The sequence below is a fragment of the Varroa destructor genome, unplaced genomic scaffold, assembly GCF_002443255.2.
Source record: "Varroa destructor unplaced genomic scaffold, Vdes_3.0 BEIS01000002.1, whole genome shotgun sequence".
Lineage (NCBI taxonomy): Eukaryota > Metazoa > Arthropoda > Arachnida > Mesostigmata > Varroidae > Varroa > Varroa destructor.
The window spans coordinates 1,001,615-1,028,953 of record NW_019211455.1 but is presented as its reverse complement, the minus strand read 5'-3'; the positions used below and the strand labels follow the sequence as shown (position 1 = coordinate 1,028,953).

The window sequence follows — 27,339 nt, the reverse complement described above, 5'->3', positions numbered from 1 at the left end:
TGGTGTCTTACAAAATCCTGAAAATGAAGTTGTTATTGGGGAAAAAATTATACAAGCGAGATTTTTATTTACAGAGGAAAAGTTTTGTAAAAATGATTTTTAGTATCAAAATATCTATCAGCCTGAACAGGGTAGGATATTATCATTAAATTAGAACATTTTGTTCTGACGACAAGGATAGGCTTTGGCGAACATTTTTATAGAGACTATCAACTCGATTAGATATATTTGTAGTTGAATCGGCGGATGGCTCGGCTTCTCGATATATAATACAGCTAGCACGTTCATTTGAAAAACTTCTGAACACTGGTTTCATCGAGCTAACCCTGAATTGCATTCCATATTTTCTCGACAATTGTCGATCGAACCAAATATCAGTATATTATATCTTTATTTTGGAGAATTTAGTTTATTATGCACAATCATTACTATAATCTGCTATATTTGACACCTGGATTAATAGCCTAAACATCGATAGTTACTCTTTTTTACGCACAACGTGAAATGGTCGAACGAACATTTTCAAGCGTATTTCGTATCGTTACGTACAGCGCGTAAAATATTTCATTGGTTTTCGAACTGTTAATGCTTTTGATTTGTACTTCTTTGGGATCAACTCTAAGCCAAAGTCAGCGGCCTCGGTGGATTGACATGATCAATATAGTCGAAAGCTTTTACCTCAATTCAAAAAAAAAATCTCGATCACCGCGTTGCCACAGGCGTTTTTACATTGCCGCACACAGCCAACAAAGAGTCGCTTTTTATGACAGCCAAACTACTGAGTAGATCGCAGGGAGTTAAATTCAACGTGCAATTGAAGTGTGATACGAATATACCGTTCGAATATTTTTTGTGCGTATGGAGAAGAGTTTATTATAATTAGTACTATCGGCAACTTTATATTACTTAAAAAGAAGTGAGAAAATACACAGAAATCTAACCGGACTACACACCAAATAAAAATTTATTTATTTATGGTCTACTAGATTTACATAATATATTACATATGTACAGACCTTTTTGTTGGCCAGTAATGTCAAATTCGTTGCGTTTTAACTCATAGCTTGTGTAATTTGTAATTGACAAATTGCTCTCGCAACAACTTTACGGGTCCTGGGAGTTGTGAATGAAGAGAGTGCGAGAACTAGACTCGGACTTAATGACTGCGGCATAGCGCGGACAAGCTGTGAGATAAAGCCCAACGGCAAGAACTGCAGTACTTGCGAAGCAACGATCGGGTCGCCGCACGTCACAAATTGACGAAATAGTTCCAACGGGAAGAATGACCGCTGGCTGATCACGGGCTCGGTAGCGATTGAATATAGTAGGCGAAAAAGTTCAGCAATAGCACGATCCAATGGTTCTAGAGAATCCTCATTATTATGAAACTGTAGAGCATACGGCGTATCCTCAAGACTTTCCAAATCGGTGTTCATGCGACGATTCTTGTTTTTCGATTTCGAATGATTTAGCAGCGACTCCTGCAGTTTCATCTCCCACACCGCGTACGTCTTGCGCAGATCTGAACTTCCGTTGGTGCCACAATTTCGGCGCAGAGTCAGCGCGGTTATTGTTGTTAGGGTGACGAGCTTCGCAAGCGCCGATCCCTTTGGCTCGGTAAGAAAATCCTGCTTGCTCTCCCATAATAAGTAGTTAGGCAGAACGTTGGTAAGAAGTGCCAAAGCGCACAACTGTACGTCAATTTGAAACAATCCGTACGCGAGCTCAATTGCGCAATTTAAATCGTCCTGATGTTGGTACTTCAACGCGTGGCGTATTAGTGCGTCACAGAACCAAACCGGTCCTACCGTATCTAAGATACCGTTAAGACTATTAATCGTCGTAATATCAATCCAAGCGCCTGAATGCACATTGTCGAAAATCTCCTCCACAGCTGTCCATAGAGGCGTTTTCTCTACAAGTGCGCTCGTATTTTTCTGACCTTTCTGGCTAACAAAGTAGTACATCATCTTCTTTACAATCGACACCATCATTTCGTGGGCGTACTTGTAGTAGTCAAGTACGCCTGAGCTATCATCGACGTTCGGCAAGCCATATATTAACATGACGTTCTTCGGCTTTAGTTGGTCATTACAGTGGAGTATGTTAATATGACAGCTGAGCCAAGCGCTAATACAGACGGCTGGGAAGCACATTTTCGACTTGATCTGCTGCATAATCGATTTTACCATGTGCGTTGCGAGTGTTTCCTCTTGCCAGCCTTTGAGAATCTCCTTCACTGCAGCTGGCACATCGTAAAGCAGATCTGACCATTGTTGGTGTGTTGTTCGAAAATCTAACGGTTCATTCTTCTCACCAGCGCTCAACATCTGGTGCAGAAGAAGCTCCACCTTTTCGGGATTTGCCTTGGAAAGAAATTTTGTTGGGCATGTGTACCGGTTCGGATGCACTAGACAGTCGGGTACCCACTGCGCAAAAACGGAGTCTTTTGTCTCTTCCCTTACGACTGAGTCCACACCGAAGGTCTGCGCAATATGGCACAACATTAGAAAGGTAATATCGAATAGGATGGCTCGAGTTTCTCCGCTTTCGGTGACGAACGCGTTATTCTGATTATTGATATTTATCAATTTTTGCACTAAAATATTCAGTTTACCTGTACCAACAGCAGCAGACACAATTAACTCGAATTTCGACTCGCGAAGCATTTGGGTCAGCACAGATAATAGTGCTTCGGGATTGCAGCCGTTGTCGAGCATGCCTAGGACATTTTGTAGAGTCGGCTCCGCTTTCAAGATCAAAATTGGTGCAGGTGACGGGCCCTCTTTAGGTCCATCACTCTTATGCCTTGACTGTCGCTTCGACCGTATTTCTTGCGCATCCGCTTCGCCAATTACATTTACTTTGCTCAATTCGTTGACGATTAGGCCCATACAGTCGATATTGCATTTCTCGTCAGCGGCATCTAGCAGAGACTTACAGGAAAGGACCATGTCGATACCCTTCAAGAGATCGAGATCATTCTTGCCAACCTTTTCAAGAATTACAGGTAACTTGAGAAACGTGAATTCGGACCATCGTAGGTTATTAATCTGTTGGCTGCTATCCGATATGTATATGCTATCTGATAAGCCCATTACACACGAACGAATAATTTCCGAGTAGAAGACGGGCCCGGGAATGTTCAACAGTTTCCGCGTCAACTGCAGGGCGTCGGCGACATTGTTAGCAGAATTGCATGGGTTTAAAATTGCCTCGACTGTGACGTTGGCTACGAGGCCAATCACAGCACTAGGCTTCCGTGGGCTTTGTTCCGACGGAATCCTGTTCATCTCGTCAAGCCGATTCACAAGTGATAAGGCGACGTCGATAGTCTCTCGAGCAGCTCCCTGAACCCCCGCCAGTTTCTGCTGAGCCTCAGCATGCCGTTCGAGGAGTGACTGATACGCTCCTTTTTCCTCACAGCGACCAATGTACAGGAGGGCCTTGAGAAATGTGTTTTGACTAAAGAAAGCCAATGACGATGCGCTCATCTCGAGTATCTGAACGTATGCCGGTTCCTGTTTGGCAGCTGCGTATAACATGCAGTTGTATAGCCACAGCGCAATGCTTACAGTCGATTTGCACAACGCAATACATTCCTCTTCGTTGCCTGGACATACGACCCGCTGTTCCATACCAACGACAAGGTCCAAGAGCGACTGTAAACATTGCGCCTTGTGTAGCGCGTCGAACCGCGCCACTGATGAAAACGTGGCTCCGTATGATATAACCTGCGAAGACAGGCAGTGCGTGAGATACGACATAAACAACTCGTTCGGGCCGGGCCCTACCAAGGCTTGCTGTAGAATACAGTCAGCTAAATCATACACGTCTCCAGAAACACCTGAAAAATGACTGCAAATTAGTATAGGCATGCACAACACATGTTTTTCGGGATTATCCCGACCAGGGAAGTCATGCGCGGATGGCGCTACTTAGATGTTATGGGGAGAATAACAAGGATATATTTAAGACTAAACTCATCGATAATACTTTTTGTCTCGCTGCATCTTGCGCACTAAAAATGAACAAATTAATTCGTAATAGTAGCTCAACTATTAAGTTGATTGGAACAGATATGTTTGTTAGAGATGGAATAGATGTTTATAACTGTCTGGGAAATCCATATCGCATCGAAATCGCATAATATTATGATGTGTTAATATAATGTTGACCTTACTATTGTATATTTTTAGGTATTATTTATATGATGTTTATTAATAACAAATATTTCTCCATAATCATAAGCCATAGCAAATTATACTACTACTAATTTCTACTCTTAATAGGAGCGTATTTAAACGAGGCTATACATTTTATAAAAGTAGACAACCCATGTTCATTTTAATCTGCATATAACACAGACTTCGATCCAAAGAACAAGCCGTCAAATTTTGCTTTGTGGCGGCAAGACCTTTGCGAGGTCAGTGAATGCAACAAAATATAAACTTGAATTTTTTAATATTACTGTTTTACTGGCTCACATTATATACAAGATAATTAATCACGAAGATGCAGAATTAGAATAATAAATATTATTCTAATTCTGCATCTTCGTGATTCATTATCTTGTATATAATGTGAGCCAGTAAAACAGTAATATTAAACAATTCAAGTAATGTAGAAGATAATCATAAGACACTTGTAAAAGCTACCGCGCCGTTTACTGCTGACAACAATGGTGACAAACGAACCAGAGCCCAATACAATTTGCGGCACGAAGTTGCAATTATTATTAAAGCGTAATATGTAGATACAAGACGACTTACTGCTTTAGTGATTTTAATGTGTGCAAATACCTAATATACTTGCATTTGACCTTTTACCTGCCAAAAGTGAACAAAATATGACTGATTAATTATACATGATTTTGGTGTGACTAGTAGCACAAAAATATTTATAATAAGATATAGTTATTTATATGTCAGGAACTAAGCTTTCGTTTCAAGCTACACAAAAAAGGCCTCACTTCAGCGTCCAATAAATAGGTGGAGTGCTAATGTAAGTACCCCATCAGCGTCGTATAAACCTGTCATTTCGTTCAAATTTATGCCGGAACAGAGGCTGACCAGGTTATTTTCTTAATGGAACCGTATTTATTGCGCACTTAAATGTATCGCATTTTGTTATGCGGCAAAATCAGAATCAGATTCAGGTGTTTGCGCGCGTTGTAGCACGTTTAGCATTATTTAAAGCTGCAAAAGAATTGGTCAGTGTATCTAAGATATAGCTAATCGACAATCTAAGGTCTTGTCGTTGCCTTTCTCGTACTCACCCCTAGGAAGGACGTTTTTAATATTAATACCCCACAAGACATCGCTCCACCTCTCCCGCCAGGCCTGCATTAGGAGGCTTTTGATCGAGCTCGTTTTTGACGTGTCCATTTTTGCCACTTGGCCAAAAACGGAAAAGCTATGCAAGGCACCCTCCTAACTCCGAAGATTCTGTCAGCACTCACTGAGATAGAATTAATACTGCACCTTAGTTGCAGTACCGCGGCACCGGGCTCTTTCGTCTGTTGACAATTCGCCGCTATGGCTAGTTAGCAGACGAACTGTTTCTCCAATCACTAAACAACAACTTGAATTGCTGTCGTAAACCTATTGTGTACCTGTGTATTACATATGCATATTTTTGTATTGTCCTGCTATTTCTTCATTTCCATATAACCCAAATGTTCGACTGTTTATTATATATATAATTCTACTAAATGTTTATTGATGGCGGGTGGCCATGTGGACTATCAACTCTTTTTATAAGATTGCAGCGCACTCCATACGCCCCCTGGCGGAATTTATCACTATAAACATTTTTAGGGTCATAAATTACTGTGGTGCTTTTCAGTCTTTCCTAGGTTCCCACATACTGAAAAGTCGTCACATGATTTCTACAAATTTGGCAGATATTGCTAACAAATGCAGCTGCAAATTTTGTTTATAAAATATGCGGTTCATTTTAGGTCTTCTCCAAGGTAAAGGGGTAATTCGAAATGACAAATCCGTTTATTAGGCCTTCCTTTGTGATACAGTAATAATTCGATTTATTGTTTCATCGTTAGCACAATCGTTATAGGTAAAATTACCTATAAACAAAATTAAACCGGGGAGATATTGACCTACATTAACACTGTATACATTAAGATCACTCTTTTTCATTAGATAAAAAAAGCTATATAATTTGTAATTTTGAAATATATCTATCCGTCATGAACGCAGTTTTTTCTATCAGAAAAACTGACTCTATGTTTAGTTCAACGAAAATTGTCCTATATAGATACCATGCAGTGTAACGGGTTCCGGACAGCTAAGTACGTTGTATCACACGCCTCCTAGCGGAGCTCATGGTCGGATTGATTCCCAACGCCTCCGCCTAGCTCCTAGGGTCTTCCCTAAACGTTGTTTACATTGTCATCACAATGATCAGGATTATCATCGTTCGTGCCGTTCGCATTGTAAACTATCCGGCGTTCCAAATCGTCTGATATGTTCTTTCAGCCAGAGTTGGATGGGTGACCGTCAATGCGCCGATGTGAGTTCACATGTGACAGTTTTTTTTTGTGATACTTCTCGTTATTGTTACAAGAGTCACTGTTGTAACTCAGGCTATCATTTAGTCGGAATAGTGTCGAGGACTATTTATCAAAAAGTGGCGCATTGAGTGAATGAACTGCAGAACAGGTAAAGTAGCAAATAATCAGTAAAAAAAAATCGACAGAGATATGGCTCGCAACGCGGAAAAAGCCATGACAACGTTGGCCCGTTGGCGAGCTGCACAACTCGGCGGTGAGAAAAACGAAGAACGCCGACCGTTTTTGGCGTCGTCGTGTTACGATATAAAGCAGGCGGAGAAATGGCGCCGGCAAATTATCTCCGAGATCTCGCGTAAAGTAGCTCAAATTCAGAACGCTGGTCTCGGTGAACATCGGATACGTGACCTGAATGATGAAATTAATAAGCTTCTTCGGGAAAAGGGCCACTGGGAGGATAGAATAAAGGAACTTGGTGGTACAGATTATTCGAAAATAGGTCCAAAAATATTAGATACAGAAGGCAAAGAAGTGCCAGGAAATCGAGGATACAAATACTTCGGTGCAGCCAAAGATCTTCCAGGAGTTAGGGAATTATTTGAATCGGAAGCACCACCGCCGCCGAGAAAAACCCGAGGCGAGTTGATGAAGCATATCGATCCGGATTACTACGGGTAAGCAACCGTGCCTAAATTTCATTAAGCTGAAATTTAGCCAAAAAGAAATTTAAAATGTTTGTTTTTTCTGAAATGCATCTGTTTTAAAAAATTTTCCTTTTGCCTCGATTATCAAAAGCTTTCGTGCCTACAATAGTATCTAAGGTAGCAAAAGTAATATGGAACAGTGTATCAACGACCTTTCATTTTGCTCTTTTTATCACAAATTTTCAGCTATCTTGACGAAGATGACGGCATCCTCAGACCGTTCGAAGACGAAGCGGAGCAGGCTGCCCAGGCCAAGATTGAGAAAGAAGTTAAGGCAGCTCAAATCAACGAAAAGGTTTTAGAACCGGAGATTACAGAACTCATGGAGACTGGCAGCGGGGCCACGTCTGATCAGAACGGAAACGATCGTGACAAAACGTCTAGTGAACCCAAAAGGTCGTACGTCGCTCACGTTGCAGTACCATCACAGAAAGAAGTAGAAGCAGCATTAGTGATACGAAAAAAACAGAAACTACTTGAAAAATACGTGAGCGCAGATTTAGCAAAAGAGGAATTCCATGTCAAGACAATGCTTGGTATCGAAAAAATTCCTGTAAATAAGGACAAAATTGGCTAAACGACCTATTTTCCGGTTAATGAAATACGCTGATACAAAGTGTATGTATCATGAATTGTACTAAATTCGTAATATAGCAAGTATGTAAATAAATTAGATTTTTTTTGTATAAATATGTGACAATGTATTTTTGAAAATCACTTTAGGTTGTTTGCCCCTATCTCGTATCAGCGTTGGTTATACCTAATGACCGTTAATAACTTGTAAAATTATTAATTTTTAGCCCATATGCTCTGTTGTATCAGATTGGGATACATGGCGGAACCACATCTGTTGGTATCTCTATATCGTCTATATCATAATCGTTTTTAATGTGTAAACATTTGGGGAACACAAGCAGCGCCTACGATGCTTTATGCATGGGAGTCGGTGTCGCGCTTGGATTATTTTTTAACCGATTGTTCCATACTAATTCGAGACTGAATCAACATTTCATGCATCTTTGCAGTACACAAAATGGGCACAATACTTTAAAAAATTGGACACAAAACGTGTAGAATATTTAGCTCTCTTTAATTTTTTTTCTGTTTCCGAACTAAATAGAAAGAAACTGCTCTAAAAATACTGAAACATTGTATTATTGTATATTATAAAAAATAGACAAAGAACACTAAGTATTTTTTCAGTATAAAACAGTTTATATGGATTTATTTACAATATTAATTATCACACATCTAGTCAGCACTTATACGAGGGCGGCAGTCGGATATTGCACGATTGGATATGCACAAGTACCAGTTACAAAGTATGTGCGATGGTAAATATACTTGCAGCTAAAATGCTACACTGATTAAATTAAACCGACAAATAGATAAGGCAAGGAATCTGACTAAAGAGACCAGGGCAATGTCATGGGCTGTGGATTCTGTAGATATGTCATCACGACAGCCGAAATTGACAACCTGAAATTTCGAAAGAGAACCATATACGATATCGTAATTATATATATTAAAAACTTTACATTCAGCTTTATTTTTGTTTTGACTGATAATTGAAATTAATTTTCGCTAAAAATGCTACATTTATGTACATTATACATTATGACTATTTCAATTTTACGTCGCTTTCTGATTGTATTTTTTTGTTCGAGTCATTACAAAACGCACCCACCTGCAACAGACGTAATTTGATAAATGTTTTCGTTAGATAGTTTCATGAACGATCTGCATATAGTAACATGTTTAAAATTACAAATAGCTTTTAAGTGAATGTAACACTGCTTTCCCCATTTCTTATTTCTTTCAAAACTTGTGTTAGAATGTCAGAGCATCGTGTTAGGATTCCGAACAGTCAAGTCTGCGAATGCAGTATCTCAAATACTGTGTAATAGTGGTATTTACATAAAGCTACTGAAAAGTTGTTTGCCATCATCGTTGACACGTGAATTAGCGTACGTAACGCTTGAACATAATAGCGCAATCCATGAGCACCACTTCATCTGGAATTCAAAGGAAATAAAGAACTTGTCTGAAGAAAATAAATAAACGGTCGAATCTTGGTGAGAATCACTTTTATTTAAGAGTTGAGAAAAGGTGAGATTTGCGGAACTTCAGATTACAGAAAATCTGGAATGTTTTTCCTTAAGTCTCGTGTTCTTTGTAGTGACTTCCATTATCAATGCAAGCCAATGCAATTGGATTTTCCTATATTTGATATCACAACATTAAGTTTCAGAACTCAAACGGATATCAGTTTTGATAGCTAAAGACAATGACACAAGTTTTTGGTTGCACTCTTTTGCCAATAGCAATAATTGTACAAGCACAACAGATCATAGCTAGAATTGATTCGTACTGCACCTTCATCATGAGACCCATCATGGAGAAGATAATGCCAAGGACGTTCATGTAGTCAGATGTAGCGTCGTTAACGCCTGGAGCAGCAAGGGGGGGTGGCTTATATCTGTTGGATGACAGAACAATGCAAGAAATAATATGTTGATCCAGTCCATTACTCTTCGGGCCTATGCTTCTTTTTAGGATTTATCTACAAAATGCTGCGCATATATTCACGTGAATTAAACCTTAAGCCCAGCACGTTTACTGAATCTATACGAAGCTGCAATGCCTTACTAAAGTTATTACAATTTGTATTAGTTGACTGGAAAATATTTGCAACAAAATTGTTTTGAACAAACCATTGAGTTTCAAATCGAATCTCAAATCGAAAAGGTTTTGTCACAGCCACTCAATGTATGCTGATACCGACTTAGCACAACGAAATTTTAAGGCTGACAAACGGAATCACATTGTCAATTCAAAATAGATGCATTTGGCGAATTTACAAATGATAAAAATCGTAGTTAATTCTAACTGACGGCAAAAGAATTGCACATCTACAAGCTATTAGATTGATGCCGTATATTAACTGTTTCGCAGTGTATGGTGCAGACGTTTCGATAACTTCGTATGCATAAACTTGCGCGATCAGGTTGCTAATCCCTAATCTATTAAGCTAAAAAGTCCAAATACAAATAATATATAAAATATAATATAATACACTCAATACAATGCAAGCACGAAATTGTAAGCTATGTATCTACAAATTACAACAAATTTTGATGCATTCTATTATTATACAAAAATGTGAATGCGTTTGTCCATCCGGGCGAATAGGAGTGCTTTAAGTACATAGTACATAGTTTCCACTTCATAAATCTGGTCGTATGTTCTATCCCTATTCTCTGCTTTTCTTTTCGAATGCTTTTTTTCAGAACACAACAATAATCAGAACATGGGAATTGTTGATGATTGTTTTGACGAATTTTGCTCGAGTTTAAATTACCATGGTGAACATTTACAGTGATATTCGTCGTACGGCTACAGCACTATATCTTACACAAACATGTTCGATTTGCAACACCTTCCTAATTGCGACAAGCATGTTGACAGGCAGATAGGCTAGCAATAATATTTTTATTTCCGAATGAACAATTACCTCGCTTTAGCCAGCCGTTCAAACAAAAAAAAAACAGGTTTACCTGATGATTTTGTCATGGCGAACCGGTGAGTTTTCGGGCATTTTTTCGATCTATTTAGGCACACGCATTAAAATCTCGTATTTACACTTACGTTAAAATCAAGCAATGTCGTCAACAAGAATCGTCTCTTACTAACTTTCCCTAGATGTCGGCTGCTAGGGATATAATTCCCTAGCATGAGTGCATGAACTGATATATTTTGTTATTTCGCACTTATAATAAATTAATATGGTTTAGATGTATTTGGTTAATAAGTATGGGGGTATCGTACATAGGCTTTTGGTTCCCTGACTCGTGACTGAATCAGCGTACCAGTCACGTGCAACTAGCTAGCTAGCAGCGCCCCCGAGCGCGCGCCATCTTGGCAGTACTGTCAGGTGATCAAAAGTCACAAGACCCATCGTTAACTGGATCCTGTGGGTGGTACGTTCAGTTCGTTCACTGCGTGAGTGCGTCAAATATCGCTACTCCTGCGCTGTATTTTTTGTCCCGGTGAAGTACAGTCGGTGTCCAAGGCTTTCGCAAGGTATATCTCTGTCCCTTAGGAATAGCGTTCCCGTTTTAAACTTAGAATGGCGAAGGTTCTAAATCGATTAGAGGCGTTTCGTGAACATGAAATGGCCGTCACCCGGGATTATATCTCGCAGCCGCGCATGATCTACAAGACAGTATGCGGTGTAAACGGACCATTGGTCATCCTCGATCAGGTCAAGTTCCCCAAATTTGCCGAAATTGTACAGCTCGTACTGGCCGATGGCACGCCTCGCACAGGTCAAGTGCTTGAAGTGTCAGGAGATCGCGCCGTCGTGCAGGTGTTCGAAGGCACATCTGGCATCGATGCTAAAAATACAGTATGTGAATTTACTGGTGATATCCTGCGTATTCCTGTGTCAGAGGATATGCTGGGGCGTGTCTTTAATGGATCCGGTAAGCCCATTGATAAGGGTCCGCCCGTACTTGCAGAAGATTTTCTTGATATTCAGGGTCAGCCGATCAACCCTTGGTCGCGAATTTACCCAGAGGAAATGATCCAAACTGGTATCTCTGCTATTGACGTAATGAATTCGATTGCTCGTGGCCAGAAGATTCCAATCTTCTCAGCTGCTGGTTTGCCGCACAACGATATCGCCGCTCAGATTTGTCGACAGGGTGGCCTCGTAAAACGGCCGCAAGCCGCAAAGTCCGTTATGGACAATTCTACCGAGGACAATTTCGCCATTGTGTTCGCCGCTATGGGTGTGAACATGGAAACGGCTCGATTCTTCAAACAGGACTTCGAAGAGAACGGCTCTATGGACAATGTATGTCTTTTCCTTAACCTCGCCAACGATCCAACTATCGAAAGAATTATTACCCCACGACTTGCGCTAACCACCGCTGAGTTCCTAGCGTACCAGTGCGAGAAGCACGTACTTGTCATTCTTACTGACATGTCCTCGTACGCTGAGGCGCTTCGGGAGGTGTCAGCTGCCCGTGAAGAAGTGCCCGGACGTCGGGGTTTCCCTGGTTATATGTACACGGATTTGGCTACAATCTATGAACGTGCAGGACGAGTCGAAGGTCGAAATGGATCAATTACCCAGATCCCTATTCTGACTATGCCCAACGACGATATCACTCATCCGATTCCTGATTTAACAGGGTACATTACAGAGGGACAGATTTACGTTGATCGACAGCTACACAACCGTCAGGTTTACCCACCCATCAACGTACTGCCGTCACTTTCACGTTTGATGAAATCTGCCATTGGAGAAGGCTTCACCCGTAAGGATCATGCCGACGTCTCTAATCAGTTGTACGCTTGCTATGCTATCGGCAAAGACGTCCACGCCATGAAGGCCGTCGTCGGTGAGGAAGCCCTCAGCCCTGAGGACATGCTCTATCTTGAGTTCCTAGGCAAGTTCGAAAAGAACTTTATCTCGCAGGGCCGCTACGAAAATCGTACCATCTTTGAATCTCTCGACATCGGCTGGAACCTGCTTCGAATCTTCCCCAAGGAGATGCTTAAGCGTATCCAGCATTCATTGCTTGCCGAGTTTTACCCTCGTGCCGAGGCCAAGGTTACCGGAGCTGCAACCGCTGGTTCTTCCCCCGCGCCCGGCCATTAACCGATCGACCACTACACCGCCTGTTAACGGTTATAGGGTGGAAGATATGTACCTTCAGAGAGGACGGTCGAATTACGCAAGATCTTCTCAACGTTTTCATCAATGTCGAAGACTGAGTTTGCTGAGTTTTTTTTTAGCCGCGACAAAAATGAAGGAAGGAGTCATATTCTTGGCTCACTCATCATCGTATTGCCCAATGCGATGAGAGCACAGAAGTAGAGAGAGCGTGTCTGTGTCTGTTAGAGCGAAAGTGCTGACAGACAGGGGGCGCGAACCAGAAGTCAAAGGCCATCGATGAAGCAAGCTTAGAGCGCAGGGAATGGAATGTTATCTATTAGTTAGGGTATTATAATTTATAAAAAAGCAGAAGGTAAAGGATCCTACCGATAGTTGCTGCAGAGTCAAATTATAGGATGAGCGGGTTGTTCATTCATGTTGTTTGTGATAATAACACACACATTGCGCGAAGAACAACGACAACGACGATGCTGATAATGGGTGAATGACATTGATTGCGGCTCAGAAACAGATCAATTGGAAATCAGGTCCGCATCCCAGTTAGTCACGTAACCGCCCCAGAACTCCATTTAACAAATAAAAAAAATTGGGGGGCTGCTAATCATATTCTGAAAAGTATAAAAGCCGAACAGACCCGTATTGAGTAAAGCCAGCTTTTCCCTATCATTCCAAAACAACGGCCACTAGAGATAGACGAGATGCAGACCGAGAAGAAAGGCATGTTGGATCCTTAAATTTTAGTCGACTGACAAACTGGCATGATGGTTAGTCGTCGCCGCTGCCAACCAGGTCATCTGCGGGTTTTTCCAAAGTTGTGTTGCATATATAGTCAACTGTAGCGAAAATAAATTCACAAAGAAGACTTTTAAAGAACGCAAAACAAACCAACATAAAACTCAAAAGGTGGATACAATATTGTTTATTGTTCATGTTACGGATGTGTGCGTGTGATAGTTCGAACGAGTTTATAGTTGGTCGAAATTGGATTTGGCAAAATTCACAACTCGACTCCTCGTGAAAAGAAATTCGCGCAAAGACAGGTCGTAGGCATGTATTGCGGCATTATTTTATAGTTAGTCGTGCGTCTGGCGTGAATATATATCTATATAACAGCAACATGACATGATAATTATGAATAATAGATGACGGAACAAACTCTACGAAGGACAAGTAATGAAGTGAACAGATGGAAAATGAACAAGGCGCAGCACATGCTAATTATTATTAAATGAAAAAATGGTGGCGCAGCGCATGCTAATTATTATTAAATAAAAAAATGGTTCTGTTTTTTTCGTGTTTAAAATCAAATATACGAGGAATGCTCAAAAATGTTGGCGAAACTGATCATTTGGTTACTTCGTTTCTATACGCATGTCATTGTCACGGCTTCTAGCTTGTAACGGTAATAATTTTAATAATCTAGACATAACTGGAAGTTCTTAATATTACCACGCAAATATTATAATAATCTTATGGTGAAAAACACTTGGAAGTATTTTATCGATAATGTCGTGTATCTTTAGCTCTTAGAAATTTTTCCTGTCTATGGCAAGAATCTATGAAATAACGTTACGCCATATGAAACGTGCGATTGAGCACCGTTAGGTCTACAATAGAGATTGACAAACGCAAATCAAACTGATTATGTTACCAGTAATTAACACTAGTAAATAATTGTGCCGTAAAAGGTTTATCCGTAAAATTAGTCTTGAGCCTATGACAGTCAGTCTTACTGGCAGAAAAATACGGTGGTGTCTATGTTGACCCTTTACAGGGTGTGAGAAAGGAAAACTTTTCATAGGTAAAATAGCTGAGATATGATGCATATGTCAGTATTATCATAAGTGAGATACTTGTTTAGTGGTCTATCTGGTTATTGTATTTTGAGGATTTACTTGAATTGCAAAATTGGCGGGTTACAACTATCATCATAAACAAACGAAAAAGAGGCGTCGCTTTATTTGATGTAGCTGGACGAAGGAGTCATAACAATATGATTATATGATAAAATAATGTATAAATTATTCAATCATTGCAACGTTGTTCATATAACCATAATTACAAGGACATGATATGGCTGCTTGGTTCCGTTTTAAGAAGTAGGATCATATCGAAGTTAACATTTTACTATTCAAAACAGATACGAAAATAATTCCAAAGCTTGTACTAGTAATCGATAGTAATTAGCAATTACTAAGATCAAAATGATAACACGATGCAATGAGGCGATGACAACATATGATAATAACGGTAATAAACATGATGAGTAATTGATTATATGGAAACCGATGGATGAAAAGGTACTCCATAAGCACAATGAACAGAAGCGAAGAACAACGACAAAGGTGTTAAAAAAACGTTGGTTGGTGTACTTATTTACATCGACATGCAGTACATATGCCCCATTGTTTTATTATTTTTATTTGAATTACTAGTATTTATTAGTAATCAATTGATAGTAATCATATGATTCGTTTCGTTTTTGTTATCGATTATTATGTACAAGCAGCCAACATCAACCGTAAAAAGATACTGACAATAGCCTTTTGCAATGTTGTTTATAAAAAACAATCTACGCCACTTCTAGAAACATGAATAGACAGCTACTGACGATAATTTGACGTGGGGTTTTTGCACTGTGAAGCTAGTACCGGCCAATTTCGTTCAACTAGAATATATAACTTGAAATAATCCAGGGAACTTTTGCTGATCATAGTTAGGTAATGATCCTCAGTTGTGCGTTAAAAAATTTGCTTCGCGCAATATTATTTAATAGAACGGACTCAGTAACTCTACGAGCAAAAAATATTGGAGCAATATAAACTAAGAGCCCAGAACGTTTTATGCAATATACAGGAAACATCGGCGTCATTAGCGCACTGCTGCTGGCTGAGGTCAGAAGCACTTGCATATATATATATATATATATACATGTATCTACAAGCAGCTCTACAGCTTGAAATCTAGTTTACACATCTGACTAGGTTTATATTGTTGCGATATAAATTCTTTGAATAAAATAGAGTTTATGTTCATTTCCAGCTGCCGCTATGTATATACATATACATCTCCCTGCTAGCAAATGTACTCATGGTAGAGTAGCTATCTATATAGAGGAAGCGAAATCAAAGGATTTGCAGGATTTGCCAATACTGATTCAAAAAACCTGTCTCCTAGCCGTTGAAGGGATCGCCACGTAGCCACAAAACGCGCTGCACGATGCTTCACTGTTGGACCGGCCAGGAATGATTTCGTCTTCCCGATTCCCGACGTTTGGCTGATTAACACGAGAGACTCAATAAATGACTAACTGGCGGGAGAAAGTGTCTCTCTGACAGGGGATCTTGAAAATATGACGAGTTTTTATAGGCTCCACAAGGAAGCGGGTCTCCGCTTTGGAGGGATCTCTAAGACTATTTCTTTGCTGCTTGTCCGCGTAGAAGTAAACCTCTGCAAATATGGTGCATCAATGGTATTAAGATTAAAAATTAATGAATGATTGTTATCACGATAATTAATGTTATTAGGTAGGAAAAAAAGCAATAATAACAGTGCAAATTTCCTGCGTCCGCCTTAGATCCCAGAATTTGGTGTTCTGAATATTCTCGTTCTCTCAAACTTTCTTTTTCTTGACGTCTCTTCATGACACTTACATGCGGCTTAACTTGTCTACAGCAGAGAAAGCACAGTGTTTTACATCTAATTTGATACGCGATTATATATTTAGCCGTAGGATTCGCCGCTTTATAGAGCTAGTTTTTAGTTTTCGGCCACCTAGAACCCAATAATTTAGGTAAACGCACCATTCGTGCAGTGGCCGATCTCCTTTTTTGCAGTTCTGCCGAAGCATCGGCTTTTGCACACCGCTCTCGCGAAAATGGCCTTGGCTGTGAGTAGCACACATAGCAAAAGCCTGGGAGAAATTTCTACCAAGCTTATACTACTTCCCGTGGAGCTAGTTCAAGAGCCGAGAGAAATGACCTTCCGCAAAACCTTGACTGAAGCACTCATCAGTGGTTTAGGTGATTATGGAAAAACGAAATTAACCATGGGAATAATACGCATGTTACCTTGTCACAATTCGAGAGAAAAAAAATTTAACGCTTCTTGTTCGATTGTGAAGACGAAATCGAATTGTTACCAATGTTTTGATGGTACGATGATACGGTTACCGGGTTCAAAACGGATAAGTACATAGGATTCTATAGCTAGTCGGCTAATCCTCAATTGCCTACGACTCCTATCTTATTATTAACCCTATAAATTCAAAAACTTCACCTATTATATAATATTTAACTATGAATAACGTTCTTTATTCGTCTTACGTAATCACGTGTTTGAATACGCGTAGGTCACCAGAGCTATTTAGAAAATAAGAGCACATTTTATGGTCCACTTATGATATAGTCCAGTTTTCTATTGTTAATATTAATAATAGAGATCTTTCTGCGCTTTTTTTTCGTTTTATTTGAATTGTTTCTGGTGAGTTCCGGTGAATTTACGGGAGGTAGCCAAGCGCGGGCTTACCCTAAGGCTGAATGCATCTATGTTCTCTCCAGTGTCTGCAGCATGGGTGTTGATGATCTGATTGTTGGACACGAGCTTGTATTTATAAACACATGCGATCCAACTCCGACCGAAGCAAATTTTGCAAAAGACGTCTGTGCTGGATGTGGTGAGGTCAAACGACACATTCTACGATGAATAAAATTCAGAAATTTTTTGCTATTGTAAAAGAGAATGGCGGTTGGAAAAGTTCGTTGTTTAAAATGTACCGACAGGATGAACTGAAAACAGGAACACTGGTCGGAACCGATGCTTTCGGTAAGAGATCATATTTTATAATCTTGTTTCAACTGTTCTGTTGTTTTATCATAGAGTTATATGTATGCATGTTTCCACTAAATGGTAAGGAGATGTACGTTTCTTCATCGTTAATTATAATATATGCAGCGATTTAGAGAATAAACATCAGTGTGGCTATAATAATATCTCTTATGTATTCCGTTCAACCTTTAAGAATTTCTGTGTTTAAACAAACAGCGGCCAGTTTTACGCTTAGTGGGACGTTTTACCCATTGCAAACAACTACATGACTGTGCTTTGTAAACTCGGTACAGGCAACAAGTACTACGAGAATAACGAGTATTTTATGGGCCGCAACCGTTGGGTGGAATATGCAGATAAGGTGAGTTTCTTGTTTATCCTATGCAAGTAAAAAAATCACAGCTGTTTCAAGTAAGACATGACAAGTTGGTTGATCTACATTTAGATCGGACAAGTCGATATTTTTACACATAGTAGGAAGGAAACTGAAAGGATCACTAGAGAGACAATTTGATGCAAACTTTGTAATTACAATAATCGTATTGGAAAGATATTGGAACTGGAACAAGATTCATTTGTTGCGGTTATTTCGCTTTTTAACTTCTTAGGTGAAAATGGATTATGACGGTTCGCAGATTCCTGCGGAATGGCACCGATGGATGCACTATATAACAGACAAGCCCCCAACTATCGAAAAGTACCCGCAATACAAATGGCTCAGTGGACATCAGGAAAATTTTACTGGCACCCAGCGTGCCTACATGCCATATGACACAGTGCCTCAAAAGATCCACCCCTGGAAGCCTGGCCAGAAGTAAACGTAGAAGACCCATTTAAGGAAAAAGCAATCAATATAATCCTAAGGCAGTTATCAGTGAATGAAATACGTAGCTTGAGCCAAGTGAATTTGTTCTACTCGAAAAGAAAAGACACCATCTGAAAACGTTTTAGAAAGGAAAAAATATAAAGGCTCGTTGTTAATGTATAATTATATAAAGTGGCGTAGCTAGTTGATAATTATTATTGTAAGCATAACGGTAAAAATAAATACCACACATACTTGTAGAGAAGTATACGAGGAATTTATTTCGATGATAAATGAGTTCAGTCGGTTTCAGTCTCGTTAGCAAATACCGCCGTTGTTCTCGTACACCCGATGTCATTTCAAATATACTGACTCAGAAAGGTGATTGCTTACCCGCTGTTGTTTTCCTATACATCGATTACTAGAACAATCATCATTATGGTCTTTAGTGCTTTACCTTTTTTGCGTCTAACTCACTCGTATATTTTATTATTGTAGCTCTCCGCAAGTGGAGCAAACGACAAAGATCAATTGATATTCCCTAGTATAGCAATAGTCACATTATTAAAGGATTCATCTATTTGTTATTATGTTGATGTAACGTATGTCATCACGACAACAACTAGAACAGTAGAAAAATAAACATCACAACCTGCCACAACATCAATATTGCTATGAGATATCATTTCTATGATTTGGCTTGTCGTTCATATACTCAATTTTTTCAATTATGATCGTTATGAACGTTATCATTCTGTCAACAACTGTGGTCGTCCATTTAACTCAGGTCGTTAGTTTTTCGGATGGTGTTGGATCATTTGATAAATATTTGTCAATATATAACTTTCATATATTCATTGATTTGCAAAAGCATAAATGTCTGTTATATTACAGTCTATATATATATATATATATATATATATATATATATATATATATATATATATATAGTCGTATCACTGAAGTATGAATAGCACTTTCATTATTTATATAAATGTCATCATACTGTTTGAATTTTTGTGAGTTTTTCGCTTGAGACCTCGGAAACAAGTTACGCCTTCGAGCGTTTCTTACTGTTTTGCTGCTGCTGCTGCTAATGGCGATGCTTATTGTTAATGTCGACCCTACGAAGATTTCCAATGCGCTGTCGAACGATTTGAAGATGTTTCTGTACGTAGCTTTCCTTCGGAGCGCGTTTTTGCACCTCGAGAAGACACTTTTCGGCGACGTCGAGCCGGCCAGAATTGACATGCACTACACAAAGATTGTGCATGGCTTGAACGTTTGTCGGCTCCGTTAACAGTATTCTTTCGTAGCACTCCCTGGCGTGCTCTGTATCTTTCAACTGGTTAATGTAGATGTCACCAAGAAGAATCAGCGCTTTAGAGTGACTTGGGTGATGAGCGAGTAGCTGCTCAAGATATGGCTTTGCATCGAGCGGACGGCCCACGTCCGAGAGAAGCAACGCCAGATTAAACAATGCACTTCGGAACGTTGGTTTATGTCTCAGCGCAAGCTTGAAAAATCGTTCGGCATCTCCTAATTGCTTGTTATCGGTCGCTAACATCGCCAGGTTAAACCAGATCCGTTCGTTGTCGTGGCCTCTCCGTAGAAGCTGGTTCAGACGTGAGACTGCTACCTGACGTAATTTTGCATTACCGGACTCCTGGATAAGGATCGCTGAATTCATTAGCGCTTGTTCATGGTCCGGACTAACGTGCAGGGCTTTTTCAAAATACTGGAGTGCGTCTGAAGACTTGCCGAGCTCGATAAGTACAACGCCCATATTGTAATAGATGTCAGGATTGCTCTGGTCTAACTTCAATGCTCGCTCGTAGACATGCCACGCTTCTTGAGTTCGATTGAGCTTGATCAATACGTCGCCGCGATTGATGTAAGCCTGAATGTAGTCGGTGCGCATGGAAATCGCTTGCCTGTAGAGAGCGTCCGCTTCTTCAAGTCGCGAAGCATTGCGAGCGTATAGGTTCGCGAGATTTAAGAATACATTAAGGTAGTTGGGTGCGATTCGTGTTTGATACTTTTTGCCCTTACGTGGTCGAGGCAACAATGCCTTTGCCTGTAAAAAGGCCTCTTCTGCCTCAGCGTACATCTGCAAGTTGTTGTACGTTCGGCCCACGTTAATGTGAGCTCCTACATCATCCGGTTGAACCTCAACAGCCTTACGGAAATAGCGCAAAGCATCACCGTAAACACCTTCCTGTTCTAGAGCATGTCCAATATTGTTAAACAATTTCGCATTATGAAGGTTTACTTTGAGACCACTCTTAAATATGGTCAATTCTGATTTCCAGTCGAAGTTTCGTTGAACGCTTTTTCCAGCATGGCACAACACAAAAATCACTAACAGAATATTCATAAGCGTCTTCGCTCGAAGGCGAAGCTGACCACAACCAAAAGCTACTAAAAGGCAAAAACCCATGCTGGGGAGGTATAGAACTCGCTCAGCCACCACGAAACCCACCGGAAATAGCAGATTGGATGCCGGTAGGAATGGAAATACGATTAGTGTCATAGAAAGTACAATTACGCGATATCGTTCCCACGTTGCATGTACGCAAGCTGTGTAGGCGACGGCAATTAGAATAACATAGACGATCAACGTGAACAAATTTCGATAATCAAGCAGATTATCAACTAATGGAATTGAACCCATCGTCCAGTCACAACAGAGATGGTAAGGGTTCATTAACAACCAAAAATTCACTGGCACAAGGTAGTTATAGGTAAGTTGTCGGGCAGGAAACTCCGCTGCAGCCGCCGGGTTGTCAAACTTCGTGAAAACTGGTAACTGAGCTCCCATTACTTTTATGCGAAGGTACATAAATATGACACCAGCAACTGCAAGGCAACCACATCTACTCAGAGAGGTTTTCAGCCAGGACGGCACGCCTGATGATATGCTGCGCGTTGTCGACACCAGCGTGGTGACTAGAGTCTGAGGCCGAAGTTGTCGAAGGATAAGCAGTTCATACGTTGCGCATACACCTATAACAGTAATTCCTTGCTCCTTGCACAGTGTGGCCAAACACATAAAGACGACGGTGGCAGTTAGCATCAATGACCGCTTGTGTGATCCTTTGTACGCCATAAATGATGCTAGAAAGAAAATTGCACAAAGAGACTCTGCGCGACCAACGACCCCGGTCACAGCCTCCGTGTGAATAGGATGAACTGCGAAAAGAACTCCAGTCAGAAACGAGTCGTATGGCGAAACGAAATCACTCACAGAAACCGTTAGCATACAGCATGCAACTGAATGAAGGAGTAGGTTCGCTAAATGATATCCTGTCGGATGAAGACCATGTAGTATGTAGTTAATCCGAAACGTGAGTACGGTGAGCGGGCGGTACGATTTATGACTATGCTCTTTGTGCATTGGAGTTCCCCAAAAATCATTTAAAAAGAGTCGATACAATGGGGTGTCTGCTCGCAGATCTTTGTTGTCACGGATAGCTGAGACGTCATCGAAGACAAAACCACAAGAGAGCGCATTTAGATATACGATGCATGAAATGCCTGCAATAGTAAATAGATGCCACCATTCGAGATGGCGCTCCCGAGGCTTTTTGCACGGGGAAGAATGGGAGCTATTCGAAACACTGTTCGAGGTTTTCCATTTTTCAGGCGAAGGTTCTCTGGATAGACTTTCTGCCGGAGGGATTTTTAGGGGACTACTGGTGGTACCCATTCCGATAATTATCTTGTAGACTCTAGTTCTTCCATCTAAAGAAAGAACATCACAATGGGCTTCACTGAAAAACCTATTGGCGAAGAGTATATTTCTATCATCTTTGCGAGCATTCTGCGCGCCGTCACTAGCAGCGCCCCTTGTGCTACTGTTTAGCGTTTCGTGCCCTCATTTCAATCTCCACCACAAAGTAGATGCGTGCCATCCGTGAATGAGAAACAAAGCCACTTCCGAGCCGTAGTTGGTTATGGGCTGCTGTTTTCTGGTAGAATTAGACATCCCAAAGCTGAATCCAACTACGACCATTTATTTAAATTTTACCTGTGAGATCTGAGAGAAAGAGGAGGCATACTGTGATAGAAATAAGTTGGCTTGTGAGCGCAATCAATTTTCTACAAACGGAAAATTCATTTAGATAGTGAACGAGAAATTGTTCACTATCTAAATGAATTTTGTTGCCTAATGAATATTGTTTGGACGTGCTGTTAACATGATAGAGTATTGTTAATCTGTACTGCCTGTCTACTGTTTTCTAGTTAATGTAGTCGAATGGGCGCTTTTGTTGTAGTGCTTTCGATGCAAAAAAAAGCTAATTTCATTTGTCAGAAAATACACTTTCTCTGTATTGAGAAAGCCACACGTGTATCCGATATCATATATTCAATTATAGCTCCTACTCCTTATGTGTGTCCTTTGGTGACTATCGGGCGAAGCCTGGCAAGACGAAACTATCGACGGCGCCGGTGTTCAGCAACTGCAAAATGTCCGAATTACCTGTATTGATTTACGACAAGCAGGAGTACATCGAGACCGCATCAGGGAACAAAGTGAGCCGTCGATCTGTGCTTTGCGGAGCACACAACATCGTTCTTAATGGGAAAACCATTATTCAATCAGGTAAATCAGGCATCGCGCCTGTCTCTTAATTCCAAATTGTATACGAGGAAAGAACGAAAAATGATGTGATCTACATTATCGATTACAATTATCATGTCCTTAATAACAATTATAGTTCCTCAACTCGTTCTCAAAACAGTCACAGAGTGAACGAACACTAAGTGGTGAACATTCATTAACATTTTAAAATTATTTTTATACAAATATAACATTAAATGTTGAAATGATGTCTTTTAGTCATAGAGACTATTATTTATGAATGAAAGAATAACTATTTTATCTCGTGGCTAAAACTACGTATGAAAACATTTTCAAATAGGCTCGGGTATATTTTCTAAATAACCTAACAGGAACCTACAGCAACATTTACTTTAGAATCTCTTTCGTTCATCTATAGGGGCAATTGTTCGAGGAGACCTTGCTTCAATTCGCGTAGGAAGACGGTGCGTGATTTCGCAGAATGTCGTTATCCGCCCACCGTACAAACGAATTTCAAAGGGGCTTACATTTTACCCACAACAGATCGGCGATCACGTCTTCGTTGGCGAAGGTAGCGTGGTAAGCGCTCAGTCAATAGGCAGTTATGTCTACATCGGGAAGAACTGTGTGATCGGTTAGTAAGACTGACTCAACTGCATCTATCTGACTTGATATACTTGAGCATTGCATAAAGGTAAGCGACTGTCTGTAGCAACGATCTTCGTTTGTCGAGATCGCCGAAATACCCAGCGTGAGAAGCTAACCATCCATAATTAAATGTATTAACTAAACCAATTATTAAGTAATTAAAATGAAATTACCACTTTAGCAACGCACCCCATCCACCATCAAGTGTCTAGCTGGATTAAATAGTTAAACGTTTTAGTTTATCGTGTAGTACACAATTAGGTATTCAAATGCGTTTATTTTATTTTAAATCAGGTCGACGCGCAGTGCTTCGAGACTGTTGCATGATTACGGATGGCAGCGTGGTGAGTCCGGAGACCACAGTGCCATCATACGCCATCTATTCTGGAAACCCCGCACGCTACTATGGTGAACTACCGGGACCCTGTCAAGACATTCTGGCCGACTACACAAACTCATACTATCTCAACTTTATCCCTCAAGAACATCCAGTGGAGATTAGGAAATAGGTAGTCAACTGTCCTGCTTATATAGGGTTGTTCAAAATGCTGGATCTGTTACACATTGTGACACATACACGGTGTCTTCAGAGACGGGTATTATTGAAAGCCGCAATGTAAGATATTCTCTACGCGAGTATGAACGTGAATATTGTGTGAGAAGAGGACGAGGATGAATAAACACAGGAGTAATATATCAAACGCGTAAATAAATGTATACATTTTATATACTTTATATACACAGTGGCACATATCTGCTACCAATTATTCACTTCTAAAAAGTTTCTCTCCTTTGCAGATTTGTCATTTACAGTTGTTTCAGGCCAATTTATGTTTTGCGCTTTAGATGGTTAACATGAGGCGTTGCTCCCTATTCCTACTTAAAACGGTCATATGGGCAAGTGACACTTAAAATAAGAGCATCGGCATGTCAAAACGGACCTTTTAATGTTTCGAATAGAGTTCAATGGACTTGAAAATACGCCAACCGATAATTAATGAAATCATTTCTAACTTCGTTTCTAAAAGGATATATTAACTTTAGCTAAATTTGATAAAGGACGTTTATTACTCTAATAGAAATCGTAGCGTTTGTATATGGAATATGTAAAAATCTATATCAGTATTTAAATTCACTTTCCTCTCCATCTCCGGCTTTTTTTTTTCTAGATTACTGTGCTTTATTGCAATCATTACGTCTCTTTGTATTATTTGCTCGGTCCTTATGAGCCTTCGTCACCTAGTTAACATTTTTGATTGCAACACAGTATTTACTATGACGTTAGTTTCCTAGGCCCCTATTAATTAAACGAACCTAACTGATCGTGGCTGATAATCAAACCGGTCTTCGAAACCGGACTGAAAGCGGAAAAAGGTAATAAGCAAAAAAGTAGTGATAAACACATATGCGAAGATTACCTTTTAAACATACCAAACAAATTGTATTCAAACTAAGAATACGGATGACGTCAATAGATCCTTTTGATGTGTTAATTGAAACTGTAATTTAGATAAACTGTGCTTTATACCTCAACCCGGAATATTTCACTCGTATGCAGTCATATAATTAGGCGTCTCTCTTCATATGATGACAGCAGAGTACTCCACGTCTTTGCTGTATTATGTTTAACCGAATTTTCAACTGCTTCTTAAAATTCCTGCAGAAGTTGTTAACAGTTATTGTATTGGTGTGCGCCGGCTTTAAAGTTAGTACACGTCTTGACGTAACTAGCACATAATGCAGGTCGAGTTTGGTCGTGTCTGAGCCAGAAAGCATTACGAGTACTGATACTTCCTTCACTACCTAATATTAAATAGCATTGTGGTATGAACTTAATACTGAATTAAATTGATTCAGGTAGTTAATTCGTGCGGTGACTTTGATAAATTCAGATTTTTTGCTCCCACTGACTTACTAAAAAGTTTGATTGTTTCTATTACCCTACCTAAATATTTGGTGTAAGCAAATGAAAGGTAATGTTCGACAGGCAGAGGGCACGGATTAATAAATACTGAGTTCGTAGCCTATAACGCCACAACTATCAAACATCGGTGTTAAAGCTGAGAAGCCCTAAACAAACTAGAAATACCTCTACACACGCCCTAGAAAATCATATAATAGTAACGATGAATAAAACATTTTATATTTCCCCCTGCAAATGTTACGTTCTTTGCAACTACTGACGAGCTTGCAGAGTTACCCTTGTAGAATACAATTTTGCCATGACCCTGCCGGCAATTGCAGGCTCGTGAATAACCAACAATAGTACTTCATTTGCTAAAATGCAAAGATTGTTTATCTTGTTTTTCATATAGGGTGTGGTTTTTGTGTACCGGATCGTGCGCCCATTCATGTGCATATACATTGATAAAGTTTGTTAAGCTTTTAACTGTAACTATTTTTCTTATTAATTCATCATCGTGCTTGCTTTATCGTAGCGCCCTCTCTTCAAGATATTTTCTCAGGTGCACGTTACAAAAGTCCGCCGAATAAAAACGCGCATATTCATCTCGTACGTGGCATTACGTATTGTAGGACCTATGCGTATCGATGCTATGTTTATCAAATAAACGTATGCCATCGCATTAATGCAATAGGGTCGATTTACTGCAGCAGTTTTGAAGGCACATGTGCAATTCTGTGTATGTGCGGGAAGTTGTGCTGTCTACAAAAGTAATATTCCCGAGATGTTCTGTTTTTGATATCTGAAAATACGCAGGTCTGCTTTCGATATAGAAACTTAATGCGATCTGCATATATATACAATATATATATATATATATATATATATATTGGTCATGTGGATTGCTGGTGCAGTTGTCGGTCACGCGCTGTCGACCACTATTATAGGTAGAATAATATTGCTGGAAAATATAATTTGAACAGCGTCAATAAATATAAGTTTCGTTTCTACCCAATAAGGTGTCAACAGCCAAATATCAAGCCAAATACAACAAGAAGATAAACTCTACCGATAGTCTTTGTCAAATTGACTTGACTTGTATAGACCCACATGAGTATATTACCGTACACATGGAATATATTTTCGATGAATTTATTGAAACACTATTTCATACATTATATATATATATATATATATATATATATTGAAGAGAAATTATGCGTCACTACAATCAAATTTTTCAAGCATTTTATCTTATACCTATAAAATATAAATGCATATACATAAAGTAAAGCAAAAAACATTTGACAGTTTGAAAGTTATCATTTGACTTTTTTTTTCTCTTATTTTCACTACATTTTGTTTTCTCTGTGTTATAAGAGACATAAATTGAGATTCGCAAACTGGCGAGTGACCTTTTTCCAACTATCAAGAGACGTTTGCGTTACCCTATGCCCAAACACTGATTTGGTACGTTGTGCTCAATAGTTTTCATAAATTGGGTTTCGCTACGACGTCACGTCATCTCCCGTTATCCACATTAAAAATGCCACACGTATTTTTCTTGTATTATTTCACTTGCACACAAAGTGAAGGTGCAGTGTATTTGTGTTCGTTGAATGTTACATGTGACGTTTCACTATTGCACTCCA

General features: G+C 39.7%; 7 protein-coding genes across 11 annotated transcripts; 4 read left to right on the top strand and 3 right to left on the bottom strand.

The window, feature by feature from the left end:
* Positions 1-937: 937 nt before the first annotated feature.
* Positions 938-5,559, bottom strand: MED24 (mediator complex subunit 24). The gene is made up of 2 exons (XM_022793612.2): positions 5,279-5,559; positions 938-3,847 (listed from the first exon to the last, which is right to left on the bottom strand). Exons 1-2 carry the CDS (start codon positions 5,385-5,387, stop codon positions 1,053-1,055), a joined length of 2,904 nt encoding a protein of 967 aa, XP_022649347.1. The 5' UTR covers positions 5,388-5,559; the 3' UTR covers positions 938-1,052.
* Positions 5,560-5,817: 258 nt separating this feature from the next.
* On the top strand, positions 5,818-7,925 carry LOC111245361 (pre-mRNA-splicing factor ISY1 homolog). 3 transcript variants are annotated; one of them, XM_022793617.2, is made up of 3 exons: positions 5,818-5,974; positions 6,277-7,203; positions 7,420-7,925. In XM_022793617.2, exons 2-3 carry the CDS (start codon positions 6,722-6,724, stop codon positions 7,808-7,810), a joined length of 873 nt encoding a protein of 290 aa, XP_022649352.1. In that variant the 5' UTR covers positions 5,818-5,974; positions 6,277-6,721; the 3' UTR covers positions 7,811-7,925. The 3 variants fall into 3 exon arrangements, with proteins under 3 accessions (XP_022649352.1, XP_086834660.1, XP_022649353.1); XM_086978534.1 differs by having other exon boundaries at positions 5,846-5,974; positions 6,498-7,203; XM_022793618.2 differs by lacking the exon at positions 5,818-5,974 and having other exon boundaries at positions 5,989-6,531; positions 6,718-7,203.
* Positions 7,926-8,427: 502 nt separating this feature from the next.
* LOC111245364 (PAT complex subunit Asterix) lies at positions 8,428-11,007 on the bottom strand. 2 transcript variants are annotated; one of them, XM_022793622.2, is made up of 4 exons: positions 10,791-11,007; positions 9,610-9,712; positions 9,151-9,248; positions 8,428-8,712 (listed from the first exon to the last, which is right to left on the bottom strand). In XM_022793622.2, the coding sequence occupies exons 1-4, from the start codon at positions 10,829-10,831 to the stop codon at positions 8,640-8,642; spliced, it is 315 nt and encodes a 104-aa protein (XP_022649357.1). In that variant the 5' UTR covers positions 10,832-11,007; the 3' UTR covers positions 8,428-8,639. The 2 variants fall into 2 exon arrangements, with proteins under 2 accessions (XP_022649357.1, XP_022649358.1); XM_022793623.2 differs by lacking the exon at positions 8,428-8,712 and adding an exon at positions 8,750-8,920.
* A 173-nt stretch (positions 11,008-11,180) lies between these two features.
* Vha55 (V-type proton ATPase subunit Vha55) lies at positions 11,181-14,263 on the top strand. The gene has a single exon (XM_022793616.2). The coding sequence runs from the start codon at positions 11,363-11,365 to the stop codon at positions 12,899-12,901; it is 1,539 nt and encodes a 512-aa protein (XP_022649351.1). The 5' UTR covers positions 11,181-11,362; the 3' UTR covers positions 12,902-14,263.
* Positions 14,264-17,521: 3,258 nt separating this feature from the next.
* On the top strand, positions 17,522-19,218 carry ND-B17.2 (NADH dehydrogenase (ubiquinone) B17.2 subunit). Its single transcript, XM_022793620.2, has 3 exons — positions 17,522-17,743; positions 18,040-18,107; positions 18,355-19,218. The coding sequence occupies exons 1-3, from the start codon at positions 17,620-17,622 to the stop codon at positions 18,562-18,564; spliced, it is 402 nt and encodes a 133-aa protein (XP_022649355.1). The 5' UTR covers positions 17,522-17,619; the 3' UTR covers positions 18,565-19,218.
* On the bottom strand, positions 18,807-22,475 carry Tmtc3 (Transmembrane O-mannosyltransferase targeting cadherins 3). Its single transcript, XM_022793614.2, has one exon. It carries the CDS (start codon positions 22,258-22,260, stop codon positions 19,645-19,647), a length of 2,616 nt encoding a protein of 871 aa, XP_022649349.1. The 5' UTR covers positions 22,261-22,475; the 3' UTR covers positions 18,807-19,644.
* Positions 22,476-22,500: 25 nt separating this feature from the next.
* DCTN5-p25 (Dynactin 5, p25 subunit) lies at positions 22,501-24,519 on the top strand. Of its 2 annotated transcripts, none has more exons than XM_086978537.1 (4): positions 22,501-22,634; positions 22,931-23,157; positions 23,555-23,770; positions 24,079-24,519. In XM_086978537.1, exons 2-4 carry the CDS (start codon positions 23,022-23,024, stop codon positions 24,291-24,293), a joined length of 567 nt encoding a protein of 188 aa, XP_086834663.1. In that variant the 5' UTR covers positions 22,501-22,634; positions 22,931-23,021; the 3' UTR covers positions 24,294-24,519. The 2 variants fall into 2 exon arrangements, with proteins under 2 accessions (XP_086834663.1, XP_022649354.1); XM_022793619.2 differs by having other exon boundaries at positions 22,503-22,634; positions 22,974-23,157.
* Positions 24,520-27,339: the final 2,820 nt, after the last annotated feature.